The sequence below is a fragment of the Ascidiella aspersa genome, chromosome 6, assembly GCF_963924565.1.
Source record: "Ascidiella aspersa chromosome 6, kaAscAspe10.2, whole genome shotgun sequence".
NCBI classification, from domain to species: Eukaryota; Metazoa; Chordata; class Ascidiacea; order Phlebobranchia; family Ascidiidae; genus Ascidiella; species Ascidiella aspersa.
The window spans coordinates 15,841,658-15,868,638 of NC_139452.1; the positions used below are offsets into that span (position 1 = coordinate 15,841,658).

The window sequence follows — 26,981 nt, forward strand, 5'->3', positions numbered from 1 at the left end:
TTAAACACACTTTTGCTAAAACTGTACTACAGGAATTAACTTTGCACTTTTATTGATAATTTGGTCAAATTCCAGGGCGTTTTGACGATCTGTCAGAAATTCACGGCATCTAAAAACGCTCTGCACACCCACATTCGGCGCCTATACATGTACACCTTTACATGTTAAAGTTTGACGCCAAGATCTCAGCCTTAAGTGCCATGAAATGCACACTGGCCCACGTCTAATGTAAATTAGGTTTGTGATTAAATCAAATCTGTCTAACAAAGTGCCATGATGCAATTCAAGTATTTTATTAGCTCCTATCAAATTGTTTGCCTATATATAAATTTGCTAAGTTTTTTGTTTGTATACTTGCTAGAATACCTTTTGGCGCTGGTCTAGAATCTTACCACAACTTTCAAACAATTATTAAATCAATGCGCACTATTTGGGTTATAAAGGGTGCAGGTTAGCGGTGATTGTGGGCCCGATTGCATTCCAGTGCCTTCCTGCTAGAGATCTTTGGCGTGGAATGCTTGTCCAAAATCACTCCAGTGACGTCATTTGGCGTGAAACATCGCTGGCTTTGTGAATATGCCAAAACAAAATTGTTGTTTTACTTTGAGATTAATCTAGCTCAGTGTTTGAAGTTAATCATTTTTTGAGGTTAAATCTAGCTCAGTGTTTGTTAACCGTTTTAAGTGAAGGCGCACCTAACAAGCGAAGCGAGTGCGATTTTTTTGGGATTATAGCAGTATTTTCTTTAAAAAAAATTCACAATTATTGAACATTTTTCGCAATTATAGACCCGTGTCTAATTTTTAAAAGAGGCGGCGGGCCGAATGAATTACATTGGCAAGCCTGATCCGGCCAGCGGGCCGTAGGTTGCCGACCCCTGGTTTAGATTCTGGTAATATAAAATTCAAATTTCTTTGTTGTTTATTATTTTTCATGATTTAATCCCTAATCAAAAAAGTTGCCCTTTTAGCCAAATTAATTTCTTCCTTATATTCAATTGATAAATGTGACTGGAGTTAAAAGCATACAAGGAATATTAACCTTCTTAAATCATAATGGACAATGAATCGCCACCATATGAAGCAGAATATGCCAAGAGTAGCAGGGCAAAATGCAAGAGATGCTTGAGTTTAATTGCAAAAGACTCACTCAGACTTGCTATTATGGTACAGTCCATACATTTTGATGGAAAGGTAACAATAACAAATTAAAAATAATTATATAGCTTTGTGTTGTTTTAGTCATATTGATTTCATTTCCCAGATAACCAAGTAATTTAAATCCATATATTATCATGAATGGGTGTAGGAAAACTGGAGCTAGCCAGGAAAATAGCAAATATGCACTTCCTGAGGTTATTTACTTGAATTAAGGAATTAATTCTGGAAGTAATGCAAAATTTGGGAAATTGAATTTAATAATACCACCAACCCAAAAGCTAACACCAACCAAAATCACGTACCCAAGCCATTTAAACTATGATGCCCAAACATATACACCATACTGGCCGATGCCAGACCCATGGTCCCCCATCATCCCACACCTCTCACTGCAGTTTTTGGCATTATTTTTGCCTTTTAGGCCTTATTCCGATGAATTTATAACTTGTTCAACAGGTTTATATCTTATTCAGATGGTTAAGTTCTTATTCTGGCGCCAATATAATGGCAAATTTGCCTTTATTATGTTGGTCTTAATACTGTGGCTTTATAGATTTTTCTGCTTTTGGTATTATTGCCTTTTAGGTCAGATCTTATTGTGAGTTCCCTGCAATACATATGGTACAAATAACTATATGACATATTCAAATTCCATTAAAATATAATTTGAACATCCATAAATTAATAGCAGTTTTTTTTCCTGAAAGTGGTGTTAATAGGGACATGTGTGTTCCATGGGTAAAATAGTGGTAATTTGGAAATTATATATATTTGTGTGTGTTTTTTGAGTATGATAATTATCTTTTAATATTTTGGGTTATTAAATTATGCACATTGGTATTTATTTGATGCTAAACTAAATAAAACGTTCTAATATTTTTTTAGTTTGAAAGTGAATGGTCCAACCTTATCTCATTTAATGTAAATGTTTTTAGCAACCACATTGGTATCACTACTCTTGCTTTTTTGGAAAATGTCGGCCTCTATCAATTGATGAAATTGGACATTTTCATGCCTTGCGTTGGGATGATCAGAAGAAAATCCAGGACCAAATAGAGAGAAGGGGAGGCGGAAAAGATGGTGGTGTTAAACTTGTCAGCAAGTCGTTGAAAGATTTTGTTGTGCAGTATGCCCTTTCCAGTCGCAGTGCTTGCAAAAAATGTGAGCAAAAAATTGAAAAGGTAATATTTTTAAATTAAATTGTTTTCCATTTATTAGGATATAGAAGTAGTTGTGGAATGTTCATATGCTACAACATACAAGTAAATGGCAATTCTTTGTAGGATGAAATCCGAATTTCTCACAAGGAAATCGATGCTGAAAAACCTCACTTGGGGTTGATTGATCGCTGGCATCACGTTGGTTGTTTTGTGAAGCGAAGAAAAGAGTTTGGGTGGAAGGATGGGGAGTTTACAGCTGAATCTTTAACTGGATTTAAAGCACTCGATCCTGAAGATAGAAATACTATAAAAAAACTACTGGATAAAAAGGGGTAGGTTAAACTGATTTAAAATTTTGTTGACTGTTTGTCATATGTGTTTACATAGTGTTCTAGTCCCACAGTTGCATTCAATATTCCGTCGCAGTTAGAAATTGATTATGCCTATTTTTATTTTAGTAAAAAAATGATTGAAAACTGTTTAAACAAAAATGAAAGAAACAAAACATATACTTATTTTGTAGGAAAAAATCCAAGAAGGTAGTTGCACCAAAAGAGGTCTCTAGTAATTCAATAAAGCAAGAAGTTGAACAAGATGGTCCATCAAAAATTAATGACAATACAGCAAAATTGAAAAAGCAGAGCTCCTTGTTGTGGAAATGTATTGATACTCTAAAGAAGCTGGAGCTTAAGAAAACAGAACTCATTGACATTTTGCAAGAAAACAAGCAAGATGTTCCTAAGGGACTCGACAAGGTAAAGTAGGGGTAAACAGCGACGCATCCAGATCTGGGACCACTACTATCATGATTTGTTCTTGTTTGTCATGGTTCAACTCAAAACTTGAGGCATTTTAATTTGGGTCAAGCATGTTAAGCTAATGCAAAAACAAACGCTATCTATTGCCTCTTGTTTGCACCTGGTCGGTCATAGTTGCAGTACATTTTTTCTCTCTAGTCTAGATTGCCTTTCTCTATTAGTGGAGGATGGCGACACATGTGCATTAATACATCAGTGAATAGAATCATAGGCGCCAAACTTGCAAAATTCCAGGGTGTTATTTTCTAGACCAGTGGTTCTTAACCTTTTTTCAGCTGCACCCCCCTTTGGTAATTTTCCTATGCCTTGCGCCCCCCTACAAAAACATTTTCAAGTAAATATCACTGAGACAACTCGAAAATAGTGAAGTTTGTTGTCCGTCGCACGAGACGCGAAAATAATTGAGTTTAATTGGTGAATTGGCGCTAAACTGTAAATTCAGGAGGCTTTTTGCATTGGGCACTCGCTGTTATCACTGACCCAACCATTTAACTTTTTTAGCACATTTAGGATAAAAAAGTTTCCATTAAAATCGGCAAAACAGAACAATAATTTGAAAATAAAATTGCATAAAACATACTAAAACTGTGCTTAAGGAATTATTTTGCGCATTTATTAAAAACTTGGTCGAATTTCAGAAATGTATTTGGTTACGGTCATTGTTTGGCGTAAATACAACAATAGGACTTAAGTTTTTTAGAATAGAAAAAATTTTAAATGCGTACTTAACTTACCATTTGTTCAGTTATATGAGAGAATAGCTGATGGAATGATGTTTGGACGCTTGAGTCCCTGTACAGTATGTGGGGGTCAACTGGTGGCAAGTGATCGGGGTTTTTACCAATGTACTGGTGATATATCTGCCTGGACCAAGTGCACTAATACCACACTTGATGTGAAACGAGAGTCATGGGTAATTCCAAATGAAGTGAAGGAGCTCTCACCATACTTGTATGTGTATTGTTAACATTGTTAAACTATTGCAAACATAGTTAAGTGTGTTTAGGGATGTTCAAAATAGAGTCGTAAGGTATTCTAGAGAATATTAAATCCTCGTGTATTTGTGATAAATTCCTTCTATTTTTGTGTGGATTTATTACAATATACCCTTTAGTAACAAAGATAACTAAGCTAATATATTTACGTTGTGATTGTATAAAATGAATTACAAATAATTAACATTCAAACCAAATGCCATGGCAAAATTGTTGACCCAAACTATTTTTTGCCCATACAGTGAGTGCAATGCAAGTTGTGCAACACAATGAACTCTTTAAAAATTCAGTCCATTTTATAAGACATTGTGTTACAGATTTTATTTAACTACTAACTTGATAAGTTAATTAGGAGGTAGGTAATATGCTTCAAGAAATACGAAGTTATATTGCCAGTAATGCATTACTATTATATAACAATTACACTGTGGTGTAATCTTGCAGAATAAAGTTGACCTTGAGTAACCCGATGAATAGGCAAAGGTTATTGCAAAGCAATTGATTGCCTGAAAAACTGCTGACTCCGCACTACATGGCTACATTTAAAGCAAGCCTAGAAATGTCTCGTTAGAATGACAGGCTTTTATCTAAATTTGCCACTCCGGTATGTGCAATTAAAAGCAAACATACTGGGTAAAAACAAAATTATATGTTTTGCTAATCAGTAATAAATTTGATGTTATATATGTGTTTAGATTGAAGTACAAATTTAAACCACAGGACAGAGTTTTTCCTCCAATGTGAGTATCACTGTTTTAGTTTTACTCAGTATTATACAAAAAACAAGTTTGAGTTTCTTCTTGTTAGGGCCTCTGTAAAACCTCTAAAAGATAAAAAGATAGTCCTTCTTGGAAAACTGACAAAAGCGCAAGATGAAATGAAGCAAGTAGTTGAAACTCTTGGAGGGAATGTCACATCTTCTATGGGAAAAGCATATTGTGTGATTTCTTCAAAAGGTATCTGGTTTCTTTAAATTGTTGGGAGTGTAGCGCTATTTTATTGCATGAAATAAAGGAGTATCTCTTAAGTATTTTATACTCATACTATATATATATATTTGTTATTTGTTAATACACATATTCAGCCTATTTAAAAACAAGTGACACTGTAGACAAATTGTATTTCCATTTTGACAAACACAAGGCGTTGGCTGCCAGAACAATACAAGTTGATATATAAAAAATCAATTAACAGCGCTAAATGCTAAAGGAAAGTATATAGTGGCGATCAACTCGGCTCATAACAAAGAAGTGATCTGTCAGTAAACGACATATTGCTGACAAGTCGTAGATTATCTGGAAACACAGTCTTAGTTAGCCAAAAATGATTTAAATTTCCTGAATTACCATGATAAAATCCCTTATTTTTTTAATTTTATACTCTGTAATTTTCACTTAGGTTGTATAATATGTTTTTAGTATGTTTTACCACAGTTTACTTGGTGAATTGAGTAAAAAAAATACATTTTAAGAAAATATTTAATGTGAAGCTGAAAAGTAATGTGTACTTCTTACCTACAGTCCTACACCTATTATAAAGGTTGGTTAAACAAACAAATCTTTTTCAAAGTTACCCCTATACCAAGTGTCAGGGTCTTGTAAATGTTGACTGTCAAATTTGAAAGCATTAACTCTGTTGTATTTCAAAAAAGAATGCACAACACTGTGAAGGCAACCAGGAGGTTTCTTTTCTTATAACTTGACTTGACATGACATAGGTCTTTCGGGAATGGTGATTTAACTTGACTCCAGTCATTTAGACAAATGACTTTTAAATTTAAAGCTTTATTTGAAATTTTGTTGTAAAATTTGGTTTATAAAGCGAATTAATAAATGTAATGTTTGCTATTTGTCATGTTATTTTTTTTTGCTAAGCAAAATATTGCTTAAAATGTAAAACACCAATTTATTGGCAGTATTGCACAATATTGATGATCATGCCGGTCAAATATTCCACCAGAAAAACAAAGGAATGGGTGGAAAAAACTTGAAATAACATATTTTGTTTAAATATTTATATTTGTTTAATATTTGTATTTTGTTTTAAAGATTGATTTTACACCTTATATAATATGCTCAAAACAAGTTCAAAACGCTTATTGGCATTTTCACACATAGCGAATTTGCAGTGTTGTACTAATTTTCGACTTGACTCAAGTCACTATTTTCAACTAACTTGACTGGACTTTTTTTAGTCATTTGGGCAAAAGCAAATTGACCTGACTTAGCTTTTTGGACAAATGACTTGCCCGAATATGTGTGAACATTTCATACTACAATTGTTGGAAATTATTATTTTTATGGCTCTTTAAAAAGCTAAGTAAATATCAAGTGAGGTAAATCATTGTGCTTCTAAAGCATTTATCCTAGGTTTGAAACCTTTGTGAGTGTAATTTATCAAGTATATCAGTTTACTTTTAATAGCCTATATTTTATATATGTAGCAGTGTTGAAGTAAAAAAATCACACATGGATACTGGTGATCAGGGCTGCGGAGACGGTAAAAAAAAACGGAGACGGTTAAAAAAAAGAGGCCGACTCCGGCCAAATGTAAGATTTTGTTGAGTCCCGAGTCCAGTACTTTTTTTTGCGCTAGCTCTAAGTTAATATTTAATTTTTGCAATGATTCCAATGGTTTCGCTGTGTTGTACACCACTCCTACAGCACTGTACAAACTCTGTTTTTGCCAACTTTAACATTAAAACGGCAACAAATTTTCGTGCACGGCGCGAAATCTTTTCTACTTTTTTTAGCACAAAGTCTCTTTGAGTGCCATTGCATGTTTTCATATCATTGAAGGTATAACGGCCCTATTTAAAATTTTGCTAACTTAGATAAACGATAAAATTTATCCACCGTTCGAACTATTTTTTATCCATGTTTTATTTAATTGGATAACAGACTAGCAACAGTGGACTCAAACTTTTTCGTGCGAATCGATAATGTTTTTGCAATATTGCTGCTGTTGTTGTGTGTTATCACTATTTTCAAGTTGTCTCATATTTAATTAAAAATGCCAAAGTGCTTTTCATAGAGAGGGGGGCGCAAGGCATGGGAAAATTACCAAGGGGGACACAGCTGAAAAAGATTAAGAACCACTTGTCTATGGCATCAGGTGGTTCTCAGCAGAATTTCCGATTTCGGTAAGGTATCCTACAGGCAGTATGGCAGAATACTGGCGACTTGGCGACTATGTCGGCCGAAGAATCAGCCAGAAAACCGAAGAACTTGGTGCAAAAAAAAATGCAGTAAAAAAAAAAGTTAAAGATAAAAAAAATTTCGAAAGAAATTTTTTTTTTTTAAAGTTTATTTTTTTTCAAAGATCCATTTTACAAAATACCTTGTGGTTGTTTCCACACATTATTCACATTTATTTTAAAAATGCGGCATATGTAATTACATTACACACTATAATTGGCAGAAATTAATTTTGTTGTGCCATTTTGAAAAGTGTTTCATTAGTGTAAAGCACGTTGTTTAGTGAGAAAAAGCCATGGTTAGGCAGATAGAATTTTATTATTTTAAAAAGTACACACTTTTCATCATGGAATTGTTATGTGTTTGCAGTTTTTCTTTGATTTGTCAAGTACTTCTATATTGTGTTGAATTCCTTCTGTTGAAAGTACTGGTATAACATTTGCATTGGCATATTGAGGATATACCAGGCTATGCGTCTCCACCTAAGGCGTGAAGTATATTTTCGGTTGTTTTAATTACGCAAACGAAAAAAAAATTGAGTTAGTCTTATTTTGATAGGTTTATGTGTCTTTGTTTTAAACAAATCTATCCCAAAGGTATAATATGCATACTATGTGGTGTGTTGCAGTGGGACTGCACAATTTCTATTAAATTGTATTATAAATATGATTATTTCGAAATTTAATAATTTATCCAAAAAATATTTTTCGTGCTTTTCAATCTGGTTTTGAGATGCATGTTTTCACACCCGGTCGCCTAAAAACAGCTTATTTATGTAACAGTTTTAGAGTAAGAAAAGCAGACATGTACACCTCCAGGTCCAGGTTGTACCTTTGCATGCCCCTTATGCATTTGCTAAGGCTTAATGTCACAAAAATTTTGTGCCTACTTTTGTTATCTAATTTACTTATTAATACCCTTTTTTAGCGCCAAAACATGGCAAGGTTGATACATTCCTTAGGGCTAGGCGAACACATCATTTAACTTTATGGACGCAACCAAAAACCGAAGAATTTAGGCCGAAAATGCTCATCACCAGACGGGCATTTGACCTACTAACTAATTATTATTATTATTCACGTTACCTGATATTGGGGCTGTTTCTCTGTAATGCTCCATTAAAAAAATTGTTTCTGCAATGCCATAATCCAGCGAGATGTTTTCTGTCGGTACCCTGCAGTGCGTTTTTTATAACGTTGTTTGAAGTGGTAATGTTATGTTTATGCAGTTTTGCAACTTTTTCCATTTGAAACTGGAACCATCATTTCCTACATGTGTGTACAATTGTGATCTTAGTCATACAACATCATACAAACCATTGATAAAAAACATCAAAACAACTAAGCTTTTGCGGTGAAAGAAATATGGTGAATTAAAGCAAGCCTAACAGACCTCAATGTCAATAATAGATTCAAACTCACCACCACAACTTATTATCTTTAAAGACTGGCTTTATGATTCTGGCAAGATAATTTATATTATCTTATTTATATGATTATAAGGTTTATAAAAATGTTCATTTTGAGGTTAAGTTATTCCTTGTATTGAACAGAAACTGTTGCAAAGAAGAATAATAAGAAACTCTCCAGTGCAGAACTGAAAGATTTATTTGTTGTTTCTGAGGAGTTTTTGGAGGAATGCAAACAAATAAAACTTCCAGTTCAATCATTGCTACCATTACTCAAGAAATTTAACTTGGTGTCTTGGGGAAGTGAGGTAACCAAAAAAAATAACTAATTTATATTCCTTATATTCGAAAAAAAAAATTATTTTTATAAATCTAGGGTGAAGTTTTTGATGGAAAGAGCAATAAAAGAATGCTAGAAAAAATTGAAAGCAGTAAGTGTTGTGTCCAACTTGAAATATTGTATAAAATGATTGCAATATAAAAACCAATGTGTTATAGAAAGGTGAACTTAAAAAAGTGGTTAATTTAAAAATTCATAAAATTTTAAACTTTATATGACTTTAAAAAGTGAATGATCTCTACAAATTTATATGACTTAGGAGGCGAATCTTCAAAAAAGATCAAGCTGATGGTTAAACATGGGGCAGCTGTTGATCCAGAATCCAACCTAGAGGTGATAACTTAATAAAACAATTTTTAAAATAGTGAAGGAAATAGCGTAAGTGTAAATATGCAATCATTGCATATCAGTACCTTCTGAATATTTAACGTACAATGTCGCACAATTTTAATCCACTGTCAAAAAAACTGCCATCATACAACAGGGGTGCTGTGATGTACTGGTCCATCAAGGCAAGAAGTATACTGCTACATTGTCACTGGTTGACATGAAATCTGGTGCTAATTCGTATTACAAGCTACAGTGCCTACAAGAACACTCTGGAAGAAGGTACAATAATTTTCAGATTTTTTATGCAACGTAGCTCAAGTACAAATGTATAAATTACCATAATAAAATGTTTTTTGCAGACTGTGCACTTACTGGTATATTGCACTATTTGTTCAATAAAAAAAAACTATTTCTTACATGTGTATTTATGAACACAAACTAACAAACAAGTATAAAAATGTTGTTTTAATTTTAAGGCAAAATTGTTTACTTTTCAAAGGTGGCATGTGTTCCGCTCATGGGGTAGAGTTGGAACTGTAATTGGTGGAACCAAAGTTGAAAAGTTTCACCATTTGGAAGCTGCAAGAACTAATTTTCTAGACCTTTATTTTGAGAAAACAGGTATTTCTTCATAAAATAAAAGGTTATTTAGTTTAATAAACTAAACTGGTATTGCTCAATATTTAGTATAGCTTGATATGCATACAATATATTTTCTTTTGTTTTAGGCAATGACTTTTTAGCAAGCAGTTTTGAAAAGTATCCGCACAAGTTTTACCCTCTTGATATTGATTATGGTGAAGATGACAAAAGCAAGGTAAACATTTAATTAGGTTTTGTTTATTGCAGTGGGTTGATCTGCTGATATATATGTATTAAGTTTAAAAGTGTAAAAATATCATTTTTAATACTATAGGTTTATTACAAAGTTCCATAATTAAACAAAAATACATACATGTTTTAATACAAAGCTGTTCATCTTTAAATTTGGGGGAAGTTAAATCATTTGTTAAATATTTTACTTCGGAGATAAAATGAAAAACATCAGTTTGTGTTGTAAACAAGTCATTTTTAAATCTTTTTGAAAAATACCTTGATTTGATTGAAGTCAAATCTTTCAAGTCAAGTATTCATTTAACCAAAGTCATTTCCGCAAAGGACTTAAGCCAAGTTAAGTAATTTGAAAACAGTGACTTAAGTGCACTTAATTCAATTCATTGACCTGTTATATCACAACACTAACAGTAGTTTATAATCTTTGAATTACAGATTGTAAATTTGACCAATGCTGGTACTAAATCTAAACTTGAAGCTGAAATTCAAAATTTGGTAAAGCTAATTTTTGACATAGAAAGTATGAAGAAGGCCATGCTTGAGTTTGAGGTAAGTTTTTTGTCGTATAATTCTACAGTTATTTACATTGATGCAAATTAGTTGTTTAGGACCAAAACAAAAAATATACAATTTCCATAAGACTAGTGGTCCTTAACCGTGGAATACTGTGAACGACTAGCAAAAATAACTTAGTTTTTCCCAACCAATGAAAAATACTCACATATGTTCAACAACAGTAGCAATCATTGGCGTATGGTTGTTTCTTGACTCGCTCCCCGGCTTTGAGGTTATCTAGCTCAGTTGGTGGACAACAGTTTAGGTATGGCCGGAGGTAGTGTGTTCGAACCTCACTGCAGGCTAGTTGTTTTTGCCTGTCTTGCCTTTCATTGATGTCAGATTCGGTTATTATGTGATTGCTTTTAGTGTTTGTAACCAAATTTTTTCATCTTATGCTTTTTGTTATATTTTTGTTTTTATGCTGTCCTATACTTTAGATAAGATTTCCATGAGTAGATAGGTTACTGCAAAGTTATAGAATGCGCTAAACCATCTTGCAACTAGTAAATAAGTTTGTCAGTCGTTCACACTAACCAATGTATTGCATGAAAGATGGTGCATAGTTTTAAGATTCGTAAATTTCCGGGCTAGTAAGGTATGACTTTTGTTCTGGTTGGCTTCCATTTAAAGCAGGGGTGAGTTTTGAATTAAGGCTGTTAATTAAATTGTACTGAGCCGACCCGTATGAGAAAGGCGTCATTGGAATTATAGGAAAATTTAATTCACAAGTAGAGAGCACTGACAAAACTGCCGTAGTTGCAGCCTAGTAGCTCAATAGTTTTTCTAGTAAAAGCTGAAAATATGAATTTGTGTTTATTTGATGTGCGGCCCTCCTGTAAGCATTACATTGGTTGCACCACCCCTGATTTAAAGTGTATTATCAAGTTTTTACAACACCTTGGGCTAGTTTTATTTAGCACAACTAGGCATAGGCTAAAAGATGACAAGATAACTGTTGTGCTCTTAAGAAGCTGAAATTTGATTTCTAAATCTAGTTGTAAATAAGAAGTGTAAAGTATATCACTTAAGGGGGTATAAGACATAGGACAACTACAAAATGGATTGTCTTAAAAATGGTTACAAACTGCCCTGTTAGCTTATTTAACGATTGATTCCATGCTTAATCATTTTTTTGTTTCAGCTGGATCTTAACAAAATGCCACTTGGCAAACTGAGCAAAAAACAGATGCAGATGGCATTTTCTGTACTGACTGAAGCAACTGAGGTTTGTGACTGAAGCAACTGAGTCTAGATATAATTTTCTAGAAAATGTTTTTTTTTTATTTATATTTATGAACAACCATGTAATATTTTCTGATTCCACCCATAAAGAAGCCTTGTGTTAATGGACATACACAGGGTTGCCACAAAGTCTTTAATTCTTTAGAAGTCTTTGTATTAAAAGGTCTTAGAAAAAAGGTCTTAGAACAGACGTTTTCAAAATACTTTCCATTAAACGTTTTTCCCCTTATTTTCTGTGCCAGTATGACTTTGCATGTGCAACTTTTTTTTAGTGTTTTTTATGAACTCTAAAAGTCAGTAAGACACAACTAAAATCAAGCATGACTTTTTTGTTTGGTTAACTCAGACGGATTTTTATTTAAATGTGAAGAATGCTGGCGACTTGGTGACTATATTGGCCAAAGAAATAAGTGCAAAAAAAATATAATAATTTTTTTTTTTTATTATTTCATTTCTCTGAAAAAAGTTGTTGTTTCTACACATAACTTTTCACATATATTTTGAAATGCAGAATATTTAGAAACATTATGCACTACAGTTGGCAGTCAATTAATTTTGTTGTGCTTTTTTGGGAAGCATGTTGCTTCAGTTGCCATTGTTATTAAATTATAACATTGAAATGGGCATAACAAGGATGTACTAGGCCGTGCTGTTCCATCTAAGCTTGGTATTTTGCTTTGCTATAATTCTGTCTCTGTTTTAAGCACATCTATTCAGCCCATAGCCACTAACACTAATCATGCTATGCAAGTTGAACTTGGCTGTGTGATTCTAACCTCGGTAACAAGTTCTATTAAATTTAATTATAAATATCATTATTTCAAGCAATTAAAAATTTCTTTGAATTTAGCCAAATACTTTTTTTCGCATTTTTTTTATCTGCTTTTTCACTGCAAAAAGCAGACATGTGCACCCAGTCCCAGGCCCCAGTTTGTACTTTAGCATATGTCCCTTATGTATATTTTTGTTTAAGAAACAAAAATTTTGTGCCTTCACCGCAACTTTTTGTTTATACTAATTTACTTGTTAACAGCCTTGTTTATCACCTAAACATGCCAAAGTTGATACATTCCCTAGTCAAATACATTATTTAACTTTAGGGGCCGACCAAAAAAACGAAGAATTTAGGCCAAAAATGCTTGTCATCAGTAGGCTGGCAAGATTCTGTCAGTCTGTCACTTAACCAAATTAACAAAAAGTACAGTGATCTTTTGGAAATTGTCATTACAGCAAAATTGGATACAACCAACACAATTTTAACTGTTTTTATCATCATTAGAGTAATATTTCTATGGTATTCGCGAGTTGGCTGAATTATCCACGCAGGTTTATTGCATTAGGTCATATCAAACTTTGCTTTGTATTCAAATAGTTTGAACATATAAACAGTATTCGTTGTATCTTGTTTTGGTGGTTATCCCCTTTCCTATTTTAATAATATGATAGATATTTTACCTCCTAATTCAACTGAACTATTTACTCAACAATTCTCTAAAATACCCAGCATCTTTTTTTTCTTCGGCATTTTTATAGTTGGTTGTCATTTTTCATTTGGCAAAAATATATATATGAACCGAAAAAATGATTAATAAGTTCTTAACAAAACATTTGGTATAGCAGCCCTATATTAGAAAATCAACATTAGTTAACACAACTTTTTCTTGCCTTGCATTATCTATACCTCAAACAGGTACAAAGTCTTAATAAACATTGTGTTATAAGTAACCCATCTACAAATTAAAACTTTAAAAAGGTAAAAGCTTACTAAGGTGTGTTGTGCTTCAAGCAAACATTTTATGTGTTTCTGTGCAGCCTTAGAGGGCACCTGGCCATTCCCCTTCTCAAACTATTTATTTTGCGAGCTTTTATTTTGTAAATGCTTTTTTGTGTTCATGCCTGTTATAACGAAATGTGTTCAGCCCAAAATCCGTCCAGCATACTATAACAAGTTGTTCTGTGTAAACAATCGAAAAAGAGCCCGATATTCCTGGATCAACCCTGTTTTTATAGCTGTTTGGCAAAACACCCCACAACTTGTTTGCAAATGTCCACTTGATAAATGCTACTATATCGAGGAAAGTGCAAATATTTTAAATCAATAAATAAATTCCTGGATTCACTCACAGTATTTTCTGTTTTACATACAGCCCCCTATACATAATTGCCCAAATTTGGTTAAGAAAATGCTGATTTAAAACTAATTTGAAGCTTTTCGTTATTAAACTTGGTCAAGTCATACAAGTTTAGGTCTTTAAATTTCTATGAAAAATAATTTTTTTCATAAAAGTGAGTGGCAACCCTTCATACAGTTTGGTAAACATTTATCAAAACTTTAAGTATTTAACCTGTACTACTGACCAGGGCTGCGGAGTCGGTTAAAAATAACCCGAGTCCGACTCCAGTCAAATGTGCAATGTTGTCCAATAGTCCGGCCCAGACTCTACAGTAGGGCGGGTCGCGAAAACACCTTTTTCTCAAATCCACCTGCCTCATATGGATTTTGATGGATAGACACCTAAAACTGTTGCATACAAAGTTTAAGCTCATTTGAACATGTATTGGTGTGAGGAAATCGAGTTGAATTTTTCCTGAAAATCGGGTAAAAATGCGAACTATTAGGTTATGTTTAATCCATATTTTTCAAGTGAAATTGATTTGCTGTGACCTAAAACTTGTTTTTTAGACACTTGTGGAATTATTGAAGTAAGTTAGATCTGCAGAGATTGCATTTTAATATTTATTTGCAGTAGTATTAAAAATTGAATTTTTCCTGAAATTTGCAAATTTTTTGAAAAGGCAACATTTTAGATTGCCTTCAATCTGCAGTTTTCAAATCAAACATGACTTTAAATTAATGTTTATGTAAGATAAAGACCCACTGTAGATGGATATAGTGGCAGGAGACTGCGTTTTAATACTAATTGCACCAGTATTAAAAATTGAATTTTTGACGAAAATGTTGAAAACAGTAAATTTTAAAGTGTCAAGTGTTGCCTGTCACTGCAAATTACATAAAATTCTGCTTTGATTCAAATGGTGCATGGAGTTTCGGGAATTCAACTTGGAAAGAATCATTTCCTCTTTTCTTTTAAATCCACAAACGGTTTTGCCTGCTTCGGTAACATTTGTAATAACCCTTTCAATTGACTGAGTATGATTCGCAATTTTACCAAGCAGTAATATAAGTATTATACAACCTTTTAGATTTTTTCCATCTGATGTCCTCTGTTGTTAAACTGGTTCTGTTTGATATTCCCAGTTTATTATTTCGGTATGATCCCCCGCTTTAAATCTAGTGTTGGTATGTTGAACTGTCTCACACTATCATCTCCAAATTGATTTTGGCCATGTATCTTTTTTGTATTATGGACCGCTTCATCATATAAGTTATATAACCTCATATTATTGGATCATTGTCAGCGATCATTGCTATAAGAAGGTTCTTGCTGTTGGCACTGTACGCATTTCTTTGTTATAACGTTTTAAATTTCACAATATTCTGATTTTTTTGGCCAGGCAGTTTAACTTGCAGTGATTCAAATATATGGCATGGGGCATATTTGTAGAGTGGTTGACATTTTATCCTAAACCACAATGTAACATAATTTTTTTCCAATGAAGTTGACCAAGTGTAGAAGATTTTCATTAGATTTTTCTTTCAAATTATGTTCTCTTATATACAGACGGCAAACCCTGGATTTAAGTGTAAGCCATGATTTAGAGGTCCTTTTTTGATTTATTATGTGGTGAAATTTGTCCTTTTGTAATGGTGTGTGTGATATTGTATAAATGTTTTTGTCGAAAGAAATACCTATGCCTTACAGTACCAACAGCGTGAACCCCCATATATCAATGATCCAATAATACGAGGAAAAGCTGTCCATAGTATAAAAAATATGTGGTCAAAATCAATTTGAAGATGACACTGTCAGACAGTTCAATATACCAACACTGAGCATAATATACCAAAACGACAAACTGGGAATATCCAGCATAACCAGTTTAATAACAGAGGACCACATCAGTTGAAAAAAATCAAAAAGGTTATATAGGAGTTATACCCAGTCAATTGAAAGGGCTATTAATATTGTTACAGAAGAAAGCAAATTTTAATACTACTGCAAATAAATCTTAAAATGCAATCTCTGCAGATCTAACTTACTTCAGTAATTCCACAAGTGTCTAAAAACAAGTATAAGGTCGCAGTAAATGGATTTCACTTGAAAATCATAGATTAAACATAACCTAGAATTTCACATTTTTTCCTGATTTTTGGCAAAAATTTAACTGGATTTCCTCACACCAATACATGTTTAAATTGGCCAAAATTTTGTATATAACGGTTTTAGGTGTCTTACTATAAAAATCCATATGAGGCAGGTGGATTTAAAGAAAAAGTGTTTTTGCGACCCGCCCTACTCCTAAAATAACGTGCAATCTACTTATAGGGGTGTCGTGTAATTCATTCACTCACAATACATGGTTGGAAAATATTCCACCATATAATATTCCACCTTTACAATTTCCATTTTGCATATCAGTTTTAAAATTTGGTACTGCACAATGTGCATATTGGAGTCGGGACTCGGTAGTTTTGTAAGGTCTTACTCGAGTCCTGAGTCCGACTCCAGCAAAAACAAACCGACTCCTCGAGTCTGACTCCACAGCCCTGTTACACATTAATTTTATTAGCTATCCCAGTCAAGTTGGTCCCATATAGTTTGCATTTTGCAACAAGGTTTTTCTAGAGGTGCCCTTGAATGCATTTACCAAAACGTATTTTGGCTTGACTAGTGTATCATAAGTGTACAATAAAAAAGGTTTAGGAACGACTGATTCCGCCCATTTCCATTAAACCAATTGTTTTAGTTAATAGACAAAGGTGAGCTGACTGGTGCTGTAATGTTGGATTGCTCTAATCGGTTCTACACACTGATACCTCATGACTATGGAATGCATCAACCACCACTTCTCGATAACTCAGACATTATAAAAGCAAAGGTAAAATATGCTATAAGAAATGTAAGAAAGTCAAACATGTTTAAGTTATTAAATTTTAACAAGTTTTAAAATCAAAATTTATTGAAAAAGCATTTTCGTTTTTATTGAAAAAGCATTTTTTTTAAGCATTTCGTAGGCCAAGTCAAGTAACCAAGTTCTCATATTTTGCATATTTCTCAAAGTATTATAAAAACGTTATGACAAACTGTTTTATTTTAGACGCAAATGTTGGATAATCTGATGGATATCGAAGTTGCCTATAATCTACTGAAGTCAGGTGAAGGCAATGAGCTTGAAGACGACCCGCTTGATGCTAGTTATAAAAAACTACAATGTCATATTGAGGTATACTTAAAAATTTTTTGCTCAAATATATCTATATCAAGTTAGATATAAACGTTATGAGTTACATTTGTACATTTTTTTTAAACTTGTATTGCTGCTGCACAAAACTGACTCATATAAGTGAATCAAGGTTTTTTGTAAACGACAAGCTTGGCGATCGAGTTACAGAAATATATTTCAGTGTGTTGCTTCACTGTACCAAAGTTATGTTTTTTTGTTTTGTTTAGGTTGTAGCAAAGGAAAGTGAGGAATTTGCTTTAGTAAAGAAATACGTTGAATTATCTCATGCCTCTACGCATAACCAATACACACTTACAGTGGAAGAACTCTTTAAACTGGATAGACATGGTAAACTTTCTAGTCTAAACTAAAATACTTTGGACCACATTTAGAGCACGTTTGTTTTAACAAAAATCAAGATATAATAAGTGTATTGCTTTTGGAAGAAGAGAATAATTCTTTGTGGTATCACACTTCAGAAATTATCTTAACACATCTTTGTTAACTCTAGGTGAATCTACTCGCTATCGGCCTTTCAAGGCTATGCACAATCGCCACCTATTGTGGCATGGATCCCGGACTACGAATTATGCTGGTATACTGTCGCAAGGCTTGCGAATCGCTCCACCCGAAGCTCCTGTGGTACAAACTTTTTCGTTTTATCATGCTTTTATTTTTATAACAGTACAAACTTTAACAGACTCACATGCTTGTTCCGGTTTTACAGTTAAAAGTATAATTTTTTTTTGAATGGTGAAACAGTTTCACATATTTTAAATTTATTACATGCTGCACAATTTTAGTTTGTCAAAAAAATGAATAGGGCCATTTTTTTTTACCTGAAAAATGAGAAATTTTGACCCACTAGAAATACATTCATTTAAAAACTAAGACCAATTTAAGTACTGCATCATTGGTCTTTGTGTTGTCAACTACATGTTTTACCGGGTTTCTATCAAAATGCCAAAGAAAAACAAGATGCTGGTTATTATAGAACAATGTTAACAAAGTTAAAATAATTGCAAAAAAATTAACAAAGATATATTTATCGAAATAGGAAATGGGATAATTGCAAACCACTTGCGAAAAAAGACAGCAAATACTGTTCAACCATATAATGCAAAAACGCCTGGTGGTTAATTCTGCAAGCTCGTGTATACTGTATATTGCTCTAATGAAGACATAAAATAGTTAAAATGTTGTTAAACATAACTCAAAACTAAATTTCTTTGATAAAATTTTAACTGAACGCCTTTCAAAAGCTAATTATACGACGTTTCAAAAGCAAACTATATATATTTTTTTAATATTTGCATTTTTAATCGACTTTGACTTAAAATCATTTTGACAAATTTTTACCTAATGTGTAAGTTCGCCATAGTGTATGTGTTTTATATAAGAATAAAATTACATACATTTTTGTATATTAAACAACTATACATATTTAGACAGGATACATGTTTGGCAAGGGCATATATTTTGCTGACATGGTTTCAAAGAGTATGAATTATTGCGGTGCAACTGCCAGTAACCCAATCGGTCTTGGTTTGCTTGCTGATGTGGCACTTGGCAACATGTAAGTTACAAAATAAAACATTCTATTGGATAATTCGATTTTTCTGAAACAATAATTTTTGTTAAGTTTAACACACAACTAGTTCAAAAACTACAAGAATATATTTTTATAAACATCTGCTCTGTTGGTCCAGTGTAATTTTGTGTATACACAAAATAAAATGTAACAAAGAGTTGCATATTTTTTTGTAAAATGTTGCGCCGACTTAGAAGCTTGAAATTATGCATATTTTAGGTACATTTAGAAGTAAACATTTTGTTTAGTTTAATTTTGGTATATATCATGTTATTTCTTATGTAGATATGAAATTGTTGTATTGATATCTAATTTTGCGTTGTGCAATATTTCCTTAGGCATGAACTAACCGATGCCAAGAATGTTAAGAGGCTTCCCAAGGCAAAGCACAGTGTGAAAGGTGTGGGTCAAACTGAGCCTGACAAAAGCACCCACATTACAAGAGATGGGGTCTTGTGGCCCATGGGAAAAGGTGTTCCTGCAGACTTAGCTAAACACAAGGACAACAAGACATCGCTGTTGTACAATGAATATATTGTCTATGACATTGCACAAGTTAACCTAAAGTACCTTGTTAAATTCAAGTTTGACTACAAATCGCTTTGGTGATTTGACATCTATGGCGGAGTAGAATTATTTGCAAATGAAGTAAATTTTTATTGTGTAAACTTTCTATTTCTTTAGTGTGGCACTAGGTTAAATATGTTTCGTTTGCATAGACTTAAAAAAATAGCTCTTGTATGACACACTGTTGCCTTATAACTGCCAATTGTGTAAATTAATATGCTATCAGGTGTATCTTGTTTTTCTTTTCTAAACTCTTTCCAACTTTCGTTTGATCCTGTAATAAAACTCCTTTTGCATTACAGAAGTAAAAAAAACTAATTATAGTCAATTTAGAGCAGGTAAAAAATATTTAGTTGTAATACATTTTTTCAACTAAATAAAAAACACGGCATTGTTCAATGTATTTTCTGCTCTGTTACAATAAGTTCATCAAATCCAGTTTTATCATCAAATTCTCTCTTAAATTTCAACTCCTTGCTTAAACCCACTACAATTTCTGCAGTTGTACGAACAACTGCAGTCCCATCTGAAGGCAAATGACCACCGAAAACATTTCCTTGATTGTCCGACACAGAAATGTGAAGGTGCGGTTTCCCACTCTCTGATATTGTTCCAACTAGTGACACAATTTCCAGTTCTTTGGTTAGTTGCAAAAACTTGAGCATGTAAAGAAAATAACATTCTGAGGCAACATATAATCTATTGTTAAATTAGGTTTACAATATTTTAATAGCCCAACAAGAGGATATAAAGTTTAATACAAATGGTATTTACTTTTTTAAGAAATTACCCCCTTTTTTGCAATTGCTTTGTGTACATTCAGAAAAATAACAACAGACATAAAAATATTTACCACCTTTTTTAGGCATGGTAATATTATAACCCACCTGCATTTTGTTGTGTCTATCAACACCAGCCAGCCGTAGTTTTACTTGGCTTAAACTTCCCACACAAGTCAATATAAAAGCAGAGCTTACAGTTTTGCTTTTCACAAAACAGAGAAGTGTCTTGAGCAAATCTTCACCTAAATTTGTAAAATCAATAATCATAATGTGCATATAAAAATACTGTTTATATATATTTTGTTTTATTATATTTTATTCGATACCCCATACTTTGAGCAAAACATATTATGACCGACACCAAATGATGTCATTTATATGGTCAAATGAGTAGAACTAATCATGCAATGGTAATAATTATTAGGGTAGTAAGCTGAATTGCAATTCTGTGCCAGGAAGTCTATTTATGTTCTATTTTTAATATAATATTTTTTGGAAATTTGGCGTTAGTGATAATAAACAAATCTGAGTTGGATCGTAAAACATGACCAACTTGCACAAATATATTTGGTATTGGATCAGAACCAATGTACTGATACTATTGTAGTGACATATTCAATATCAATTGGCATCAGTTCTTGGCTACCATCTGATATACAAGACATAGTATATACATTTTGGCCACAAATTATGTAACACAATCAGGTGTCTGACCACATTGTAAAGACTTACAAGGAATTGTGCTTAAGACAACACTGCGCTTATTTTACACTGTCCTCATGTTGGCCACCGAGGCAGGGCTAAAAAATATCCCCGATGGAATAAAACTTAGCGAGAGTAATGTTACAAGGCCTCATGCTTGACCACCTGTTATAAAGAATTAGGCATCTTTGTGTTACATTTCATTTTGTGTGTACTATTCAATGTAAACCAGAAGCAAGAACATGTCGCTATACATTTTTGTGACCCACTATAATTATGCGGACTCCTGCTACAAGCAACTACACACCAAAAAAGTTTGATTTTTGCTTATCACAATAACAAAAAGTAAAACATACCAGGTTGTATTCTAATAGCATGACAGAAAAAATCCATTTTTCTTTAGGAATACAAGAGATACTAACACACTTGTTTTTAAAAATTTAGATTTTAGTTTACAAATTGGTTAAAAACATTTTTTTTTAATACACTTGAGATGTAAATATATTCAAAAAGTCAATTAGTTTGTGAAATATAACATGCAAAGTAAAGAAGAGTTAATGCAAGTATGACCAAGTCCTCATATTACTGGCAGGATATTTTATGACGCTTGTCTTTATTAAAGCAAGATGTAGAAATATAATCACATTAAATTATTTCTATTTAATAGTTACCAGCATATAGCAGGTAAGAAATTCAAGTTTGTCCCTGTTTGGGTTCAGCATTTTCGCATTTATTTTGCTAAATTGGCAAATCTTTATCAGGTGTGTAACCGAAAATGTTTTGTAAATGTACTCACTTACGTATACGATGCAAAGGCCTACGAAAATGTTATTATTTACTTAAATAATTGCGTTAAGATAATTTGGAAGATTGCATATGAGTCACCAAGCGCGAGGCTGTGGACACATCGAAATGGTAATAAAATATCACAACGTCTTTAAGGCTGGAATATTTTGTTGAAACGGGCAAAACGATTCAATTAATCGTAAAATATGCACTCGAGGTGCGATAATGTTTGCATTTCGACCTGAAGTACCAAAACTATATATTTAGGGGGCGATGTGGCCTTTTACAGTTAAAACTTGGTCTTAGCTGCCAGCGATTTTTAAAAATTCCAAACTAAATAGGGAATTTCCCGTTTTAATCCCGCTATTAAAAGATTTTTCAATTACTTTAACAGGGATCCAAGAAGGCACGAGGCAACCCCCACTAAAACTATCATTTTGGCCTATTTTAATTTCGACAACTCAGACTTCGTACATACCAAACTTATTAGTGGGGGCGCTATCGGCAGTGGCACGCATACAATAGGTAGACGTGAGATTTTTGGCACAGATGTTCATTTTAGCGTTTTATTTTGATTTTTGCCCGAACCCAACTGTATTTCGGTGTACTTCCCCCCCCGTATGACCCCCTAAACCCCTAAATTTTAGCTCCAGCAAAATAATCTGTGATTAGTCTTAAACGAACCAGAATGAAAAATGATTTCTAAAAATATATTTTTTTTAATTTTATGACGTATAATTTTAAAGTTATTGCCATTTAACGTTTTGATGACGTCATCGTTGAAAGTCGTAAATACATCAAATTTGTGTCTTAACCTCCATTTTAGCTTATTATAATCACAGTTTAATTGATTTAAAATAGCATTTTTGTTTTTTCAGAATTAAAAAGATATTTCACTTAAGCTATGACGTCATAATGACGTCACATTTTTTTTTGTATTTTGCGTATTTAGGAAAAAATGAGATTCATTACAGTGTAGAAATTCTTATATAGAATGTAAAAAGCCATAAAATGTAGTATAATTACTTTCATGGCGTAACAAATCAATCAATTACGGTAAACGCAGTTGTAGATAACTTTTTCGTAGATAAAGCATCCAACTCTATTCATCGTAAAAACGTATTTACAACATGTGCTGTTGATAATATCGACCACAAACTTACCTCTACTACAGCATGCTACTCGTTTCATGGAACTGCCATAACTATTACGCAACATCCGGATGTTGACAATGGTGGTATATGCCTTCAAGATACTTCATCGGTCCTTGGTTCACCAAATGCTGTAAAAAAAACCGAATGGTACACTACTGTTCCTCGTTTAGAAATATCTTCAAAACGTGTAGGTGAAGTTCTTTCAGATATGACCGAAACTAGTTTTATATGTCATTCTGTGTGTAGTCAGTGGCGTAGCGAGCCGAAAATTTTTTTGGGGGGCAAAAAGTTTGGACTTTTTTGTTTAGCTTTTGTCACTGTATTAACTGCCGTAACGAACACAAAAACAATGCTAGCAAACCATTTCGAGCAGCAACTGACTGAGTGTTAAACGCAATACCCAAAACCATTAAAAGAGCAAAAACTGTCTAAAAGAAGTAAAACTACATTAATGTATAGCAAACGTAATATTAACTACATCGTTTGTGACGTAACAATGCATGACAATTAAAGGTGTTGTATATTTGTGATCGAATGTTGTGGTACTGCTCATAAATGCTGAAAAAACAAATTATTAAGAATATTTTTTATAAATGTTTGGGGGGGGGCCATGGCCCCTCAGCCCCCTCCCCCCAGGCTATACGAAATTGCACACGAATTGGATTGGTTAAAACATGTAAAAAAGTTTAAAGATTTCCCAGCGGAAAATTCCCATTCTGATATATCATGGCCGAGCTTTTATGCGAAACAAAGGCGATCTACAAATCCTAAACCATGTCTTACCGGATTATTACCCCTTTTGCCTGATAAGTCAAACAAAAGTCGACCATCAAACACTGCATGGATATTGTCAAAAACCTGTCATTGTTTTAGAACAGTGGTTCTTAAACTTTTTTCAGCGCGTTTTATGAACATCTCACGACCCAAGCCTCAAACACCAAAAAATGTACTTTTTCTGATATGCATGAAACAGAAAAGGACATAAACAGCCAGATGTAGTACACAGTATTGATGAAAGAATGATTATTACATACAAATGTTTAATTTATTTTAGTGTGATTGATATATATATATCGTTGCAATTGTATTTTGCCCGGCATGCTGTTGATTTAACATTAATTGATATCTTATTTTCCCATTTTTTTTCATCTTTTGATTATTAAATTATACGAAATTGAGAGACCTTGATGTATCATTTATTGTTGCTTTAGTTACAGCCTACATGCGACTAACTTGAGCGTTTTTTAAATATTATAGTCTGCATTTAATGAACATATGTTTTCGTCTATGTTTAAACCGTAAGGCGAAAATATTAACGTCTGCTGTGAAGTAATTTTGAAAATATGTGCAATTTCGACAACTGTTATGCAAAAAACAAAACAAAATAATACCGCATACCACGACACATATTGTTTGGGTTAGGGTGCGGGTTAGCGTTTGGGTGAGGGTGGGTCAAGCAATATTATGTTTATTATTAATAATAACTTGACCCACCCTCAACCAAACGCTAACCCGCACCCTAACCAAAACAACAATAGAGTGTATCTTTATAGAATCGAAAACCATCGGCGGCAGGTTTTAGCCAGTCGATCACTGCTCCGCTGACGCGTATATTAACAAGTAAAACTCATAGTTAAAAACATGAGTAAAAACAGGATCAGATTTGTTTAAAGGAAAATATATTTCGCCAAACTACAGCCTCGCAGGCAACACGACTGGGATAAATGAGTAGGCGACGCAAATAAGTGGAGGAAGGGGAAAAAAATACATATGAGCAGTGCGAGATGATATATTTTTTTCCCCTTCCTCCACTTATTTGCGTCGCCTACTCATTTATCCCAGTCGTGTTGCCTGCGAGGCTGTAGTGCTTTTCATTGCGTTTTTAGTCTATTATAATGTTTTAATATTTTATTGTTTACTTTTATTGGTTTGTTGATGGCTGCGCTCTGATTTTATTTATTTGTACTCTTACAGGAACTGATGATGCCACTTTGGCGAAATATATTTTCCTTTAAACAAAACGTCTGATCCTGTTTTTACTCATGTTTTTAACTATGAGTTTTACTTGCTAACCAAAACAATATGCGTTGTGGTATGCGGCATTTGAAGAAAGTTTTTTTTTATTAATTTGCACGTACATAAGTGAAAGAGCGCCCAAAAATCTCACGTCTACCTATCGTTTGCATGCCAGAAGTTTTTTTTTGACACATAGCTCCCCCACTATTATGTTACCTAGCTAGCTATTGACGGCCGTATAAAAGTCTTTTTTTCTCACGGCAGTAACGCTCGATAAAATTACCTGCTCCATATTTTCAGATTGAAGGCGATACCTCGGTATTCGTACAATACTAGTACAGTAGTGGCGTCGATCTGATACCCATTGATAAAGTAATTTTAGTCATGATTAAGAATCATACTGTATGTTTATATTGTTTAAATTCGGATAGGGGTTAGTTAAGTTCACGAATAAATTGTATTTTGCAAGACAGCCAAAAATGCGTTAATTAGATAATTTGCAAAAGTAGCATTTGTAGGGAGTCTAAATCTATACCAACGAAAACACCAAATTGTGGATACATAGAAAAGTGACTACAACTTTAGGATGAATAGTGCCATAAAGCTTTTTCTTTGGCTGAAATATTTTCGTCTTGCTTCCCCACACTGATGTTAGCCAATCTAGACCAGCAACTAAAGGCTGCCTGCCTGGCGTGTAACATCGAAACCCAGCGTACTTTTCGACCAGTTTTAAACGTGAAATTTCCGAATAAAGTAAACAAACCGTTTGTAGCAACGTTAGGTAGCCAACACTTGTAGGCTATATTCTCAAACATATACACGGCCGCAAGTTAGGCATCTTGTTTTATCCCAAAGGCTCTTTGCGTTTCATTGAAACTCTTGAAAAATTGAAGTTTGGGCATCCTAAACTAGGGTTGCAGCTTGCAATACGTCAGGATTTGTTAAAATCTGCGTCAGGGAGAATGACAAAATCTGCTTATTTGTCCGGGATTTAACCGTAATGTATAAAATATATCGCCATTACATTCACAATATCGAAAACGATATTTGTTAATACCAAAATTTGGTAAGGTTTTTTTTCTTTCTATTAGTAAGCTTCGTTTTTGTGTACTGTGCGATATAAATCCCAAAAATTAAAGTTTTTTTCAACCTTGTTGCACAGTTAATGTGTTGGTGTTTCAATCCCGCTTATTGTAACGTTACGGCAACGCCTATCTATGTTATAGATAGGCGTTGGTTACAGTTAACCACTCAAAAAAATACGATCAAGAATGCGGCGAACTATTATAATTTTTGTAGGATGCCGCAAGCCAAAAAAAGGTTGCGAAACACTGGTTTAATAAATAGCTCAAATATTCACAGAGAGTAATTCGCGAGAAAAATGGTGTTCATTGTTTGCAAGCACTGTTGATTGTTACGTCACACACTACCAAGTTTGGGGCTTTTTAATCATCTTGTTTTTGCTTTTGAAAAGAGTTTTGCGCATTAAATGCGTTCTATTTTAGTAAGCTCCAGTGTTAGAAACCAGACATTTTGAAATGACTTCAGTCCCAGTCAAGTCATTTGAAAAATAACTTAAGTCCAAGTCAAGCCTGACGCAAAAATCAAGTGCCAGTCAAGTCATTATGAGATCAAGTCAATTTCAAGTCGTTTCACTGACATAAAAGTAAACTGTTAAGCCATTAAAATTGGTTAAGCCATTAAACACAAACGCAATATACAGTAATAAATTGTTTAATGTGCAAAACTTGAGATGCGTTTTAATGAAAAACACTTAATTTAATCCTAAGATATTTTTGTCAAATTTATTATTTATCCACTAAACCTACTGTAAAAACACACTTGTTTTGAGTTATTTGGCTACACACAATTTTTTTTATCTGGCCATGCTGCTGTTTATTAGCCGAATTTAAATAATAAACATTATCTCTTTTAAAGATTCGAGCTGGGTTTAGCAAAATCCTAAATTTACTTCTAAGAGAAAATAATTCACGA

General features: G+C 33.3%; 2 protein-coding genes across 3 annotated transcripts; one reads left to right on the top strand and one right to left on the bottom strand.

The window, feature by feature from the left end:
* The first annotated feature begins 1,016 nt into the window (after nucleotides 1–1,016).
* Nucleotides 1,017–19,879, top strand: LOC146140455 (poly [ADP-ribose] polymerase 1-like). Its single transcript, XM_083392988.1, has 21 exons — nucleotides 1,017–1,193; nucleotides 2,096–2,341; nucleotides 2,444–2,652; nucleotides 2,844–3,075; nucleotides 3,884–4,089; nucleotides 4,829–4,873; nucleotides 4,941–5,089; nucleotides 8,883–9,046; nucleotides 9,115–9,169; nucleotides 9,338–9,411; nucleotides 9,563–9,687; nucleotides 9,908–10,029; nucleotides 10,137–10,225; nucleotides 10,678–10,791; nucleotides 11,942–12,025; nucleotides 16,912–17,043; nucleotides 17,263–17,388; nucleotides 17,616–17,736; nucleotides 17,900–18,030; nucleotides 18,837–18,964; nucleotides 19,318–19,879. Exons 1-21 carry the CDS (start codon nucleotides 1,056–1,058, stop codon nucleotides 19,586–19,588), a joined length of 2,961 nt encoding a protein of 986 aa, XP_083249114.1. The 5' UTR covers nucleotides 1,017–1,055; the 3' UTR covers nucleotides 19,589–19,879.
* LOC146140456 (uncharacterized) lies at nucleotides 18,704–21,511 on the bottom strand. Of its 2 annotated transcripts, none has more exons than XM_083392989.1 (3): nucleotides 21,387–21,511; nucleotides 20,434–20,570; nucleotides 18,704–20,202 (listed from the first exon to the last, which is right to left on the bottom strand). In XM_083392989.1, the coding sequence occupies exons 1-3, from the start codon at nucleotides 21,421–21,423 to the stop codon at nucleotides 19,942–19,944; spliced, it is 435 nt and encodes a 144-aa protein (XP_083249115.1). In that variant the 5' UTR covers nucleotides 21,424–21,511; the 3' UTR covers nucleotides 18,704–19,941. The 2 variants fall into 2 exon arrangements, with proteins under 2 accessions (XP_083249115.1, XP_083249116.1); XM_083392990.1 differs by having other exon boundaries at nucleotides 19,935–20,162.
* Nucleotides 21,512–26,981: the final 5,470 nt, after the last annotated feature.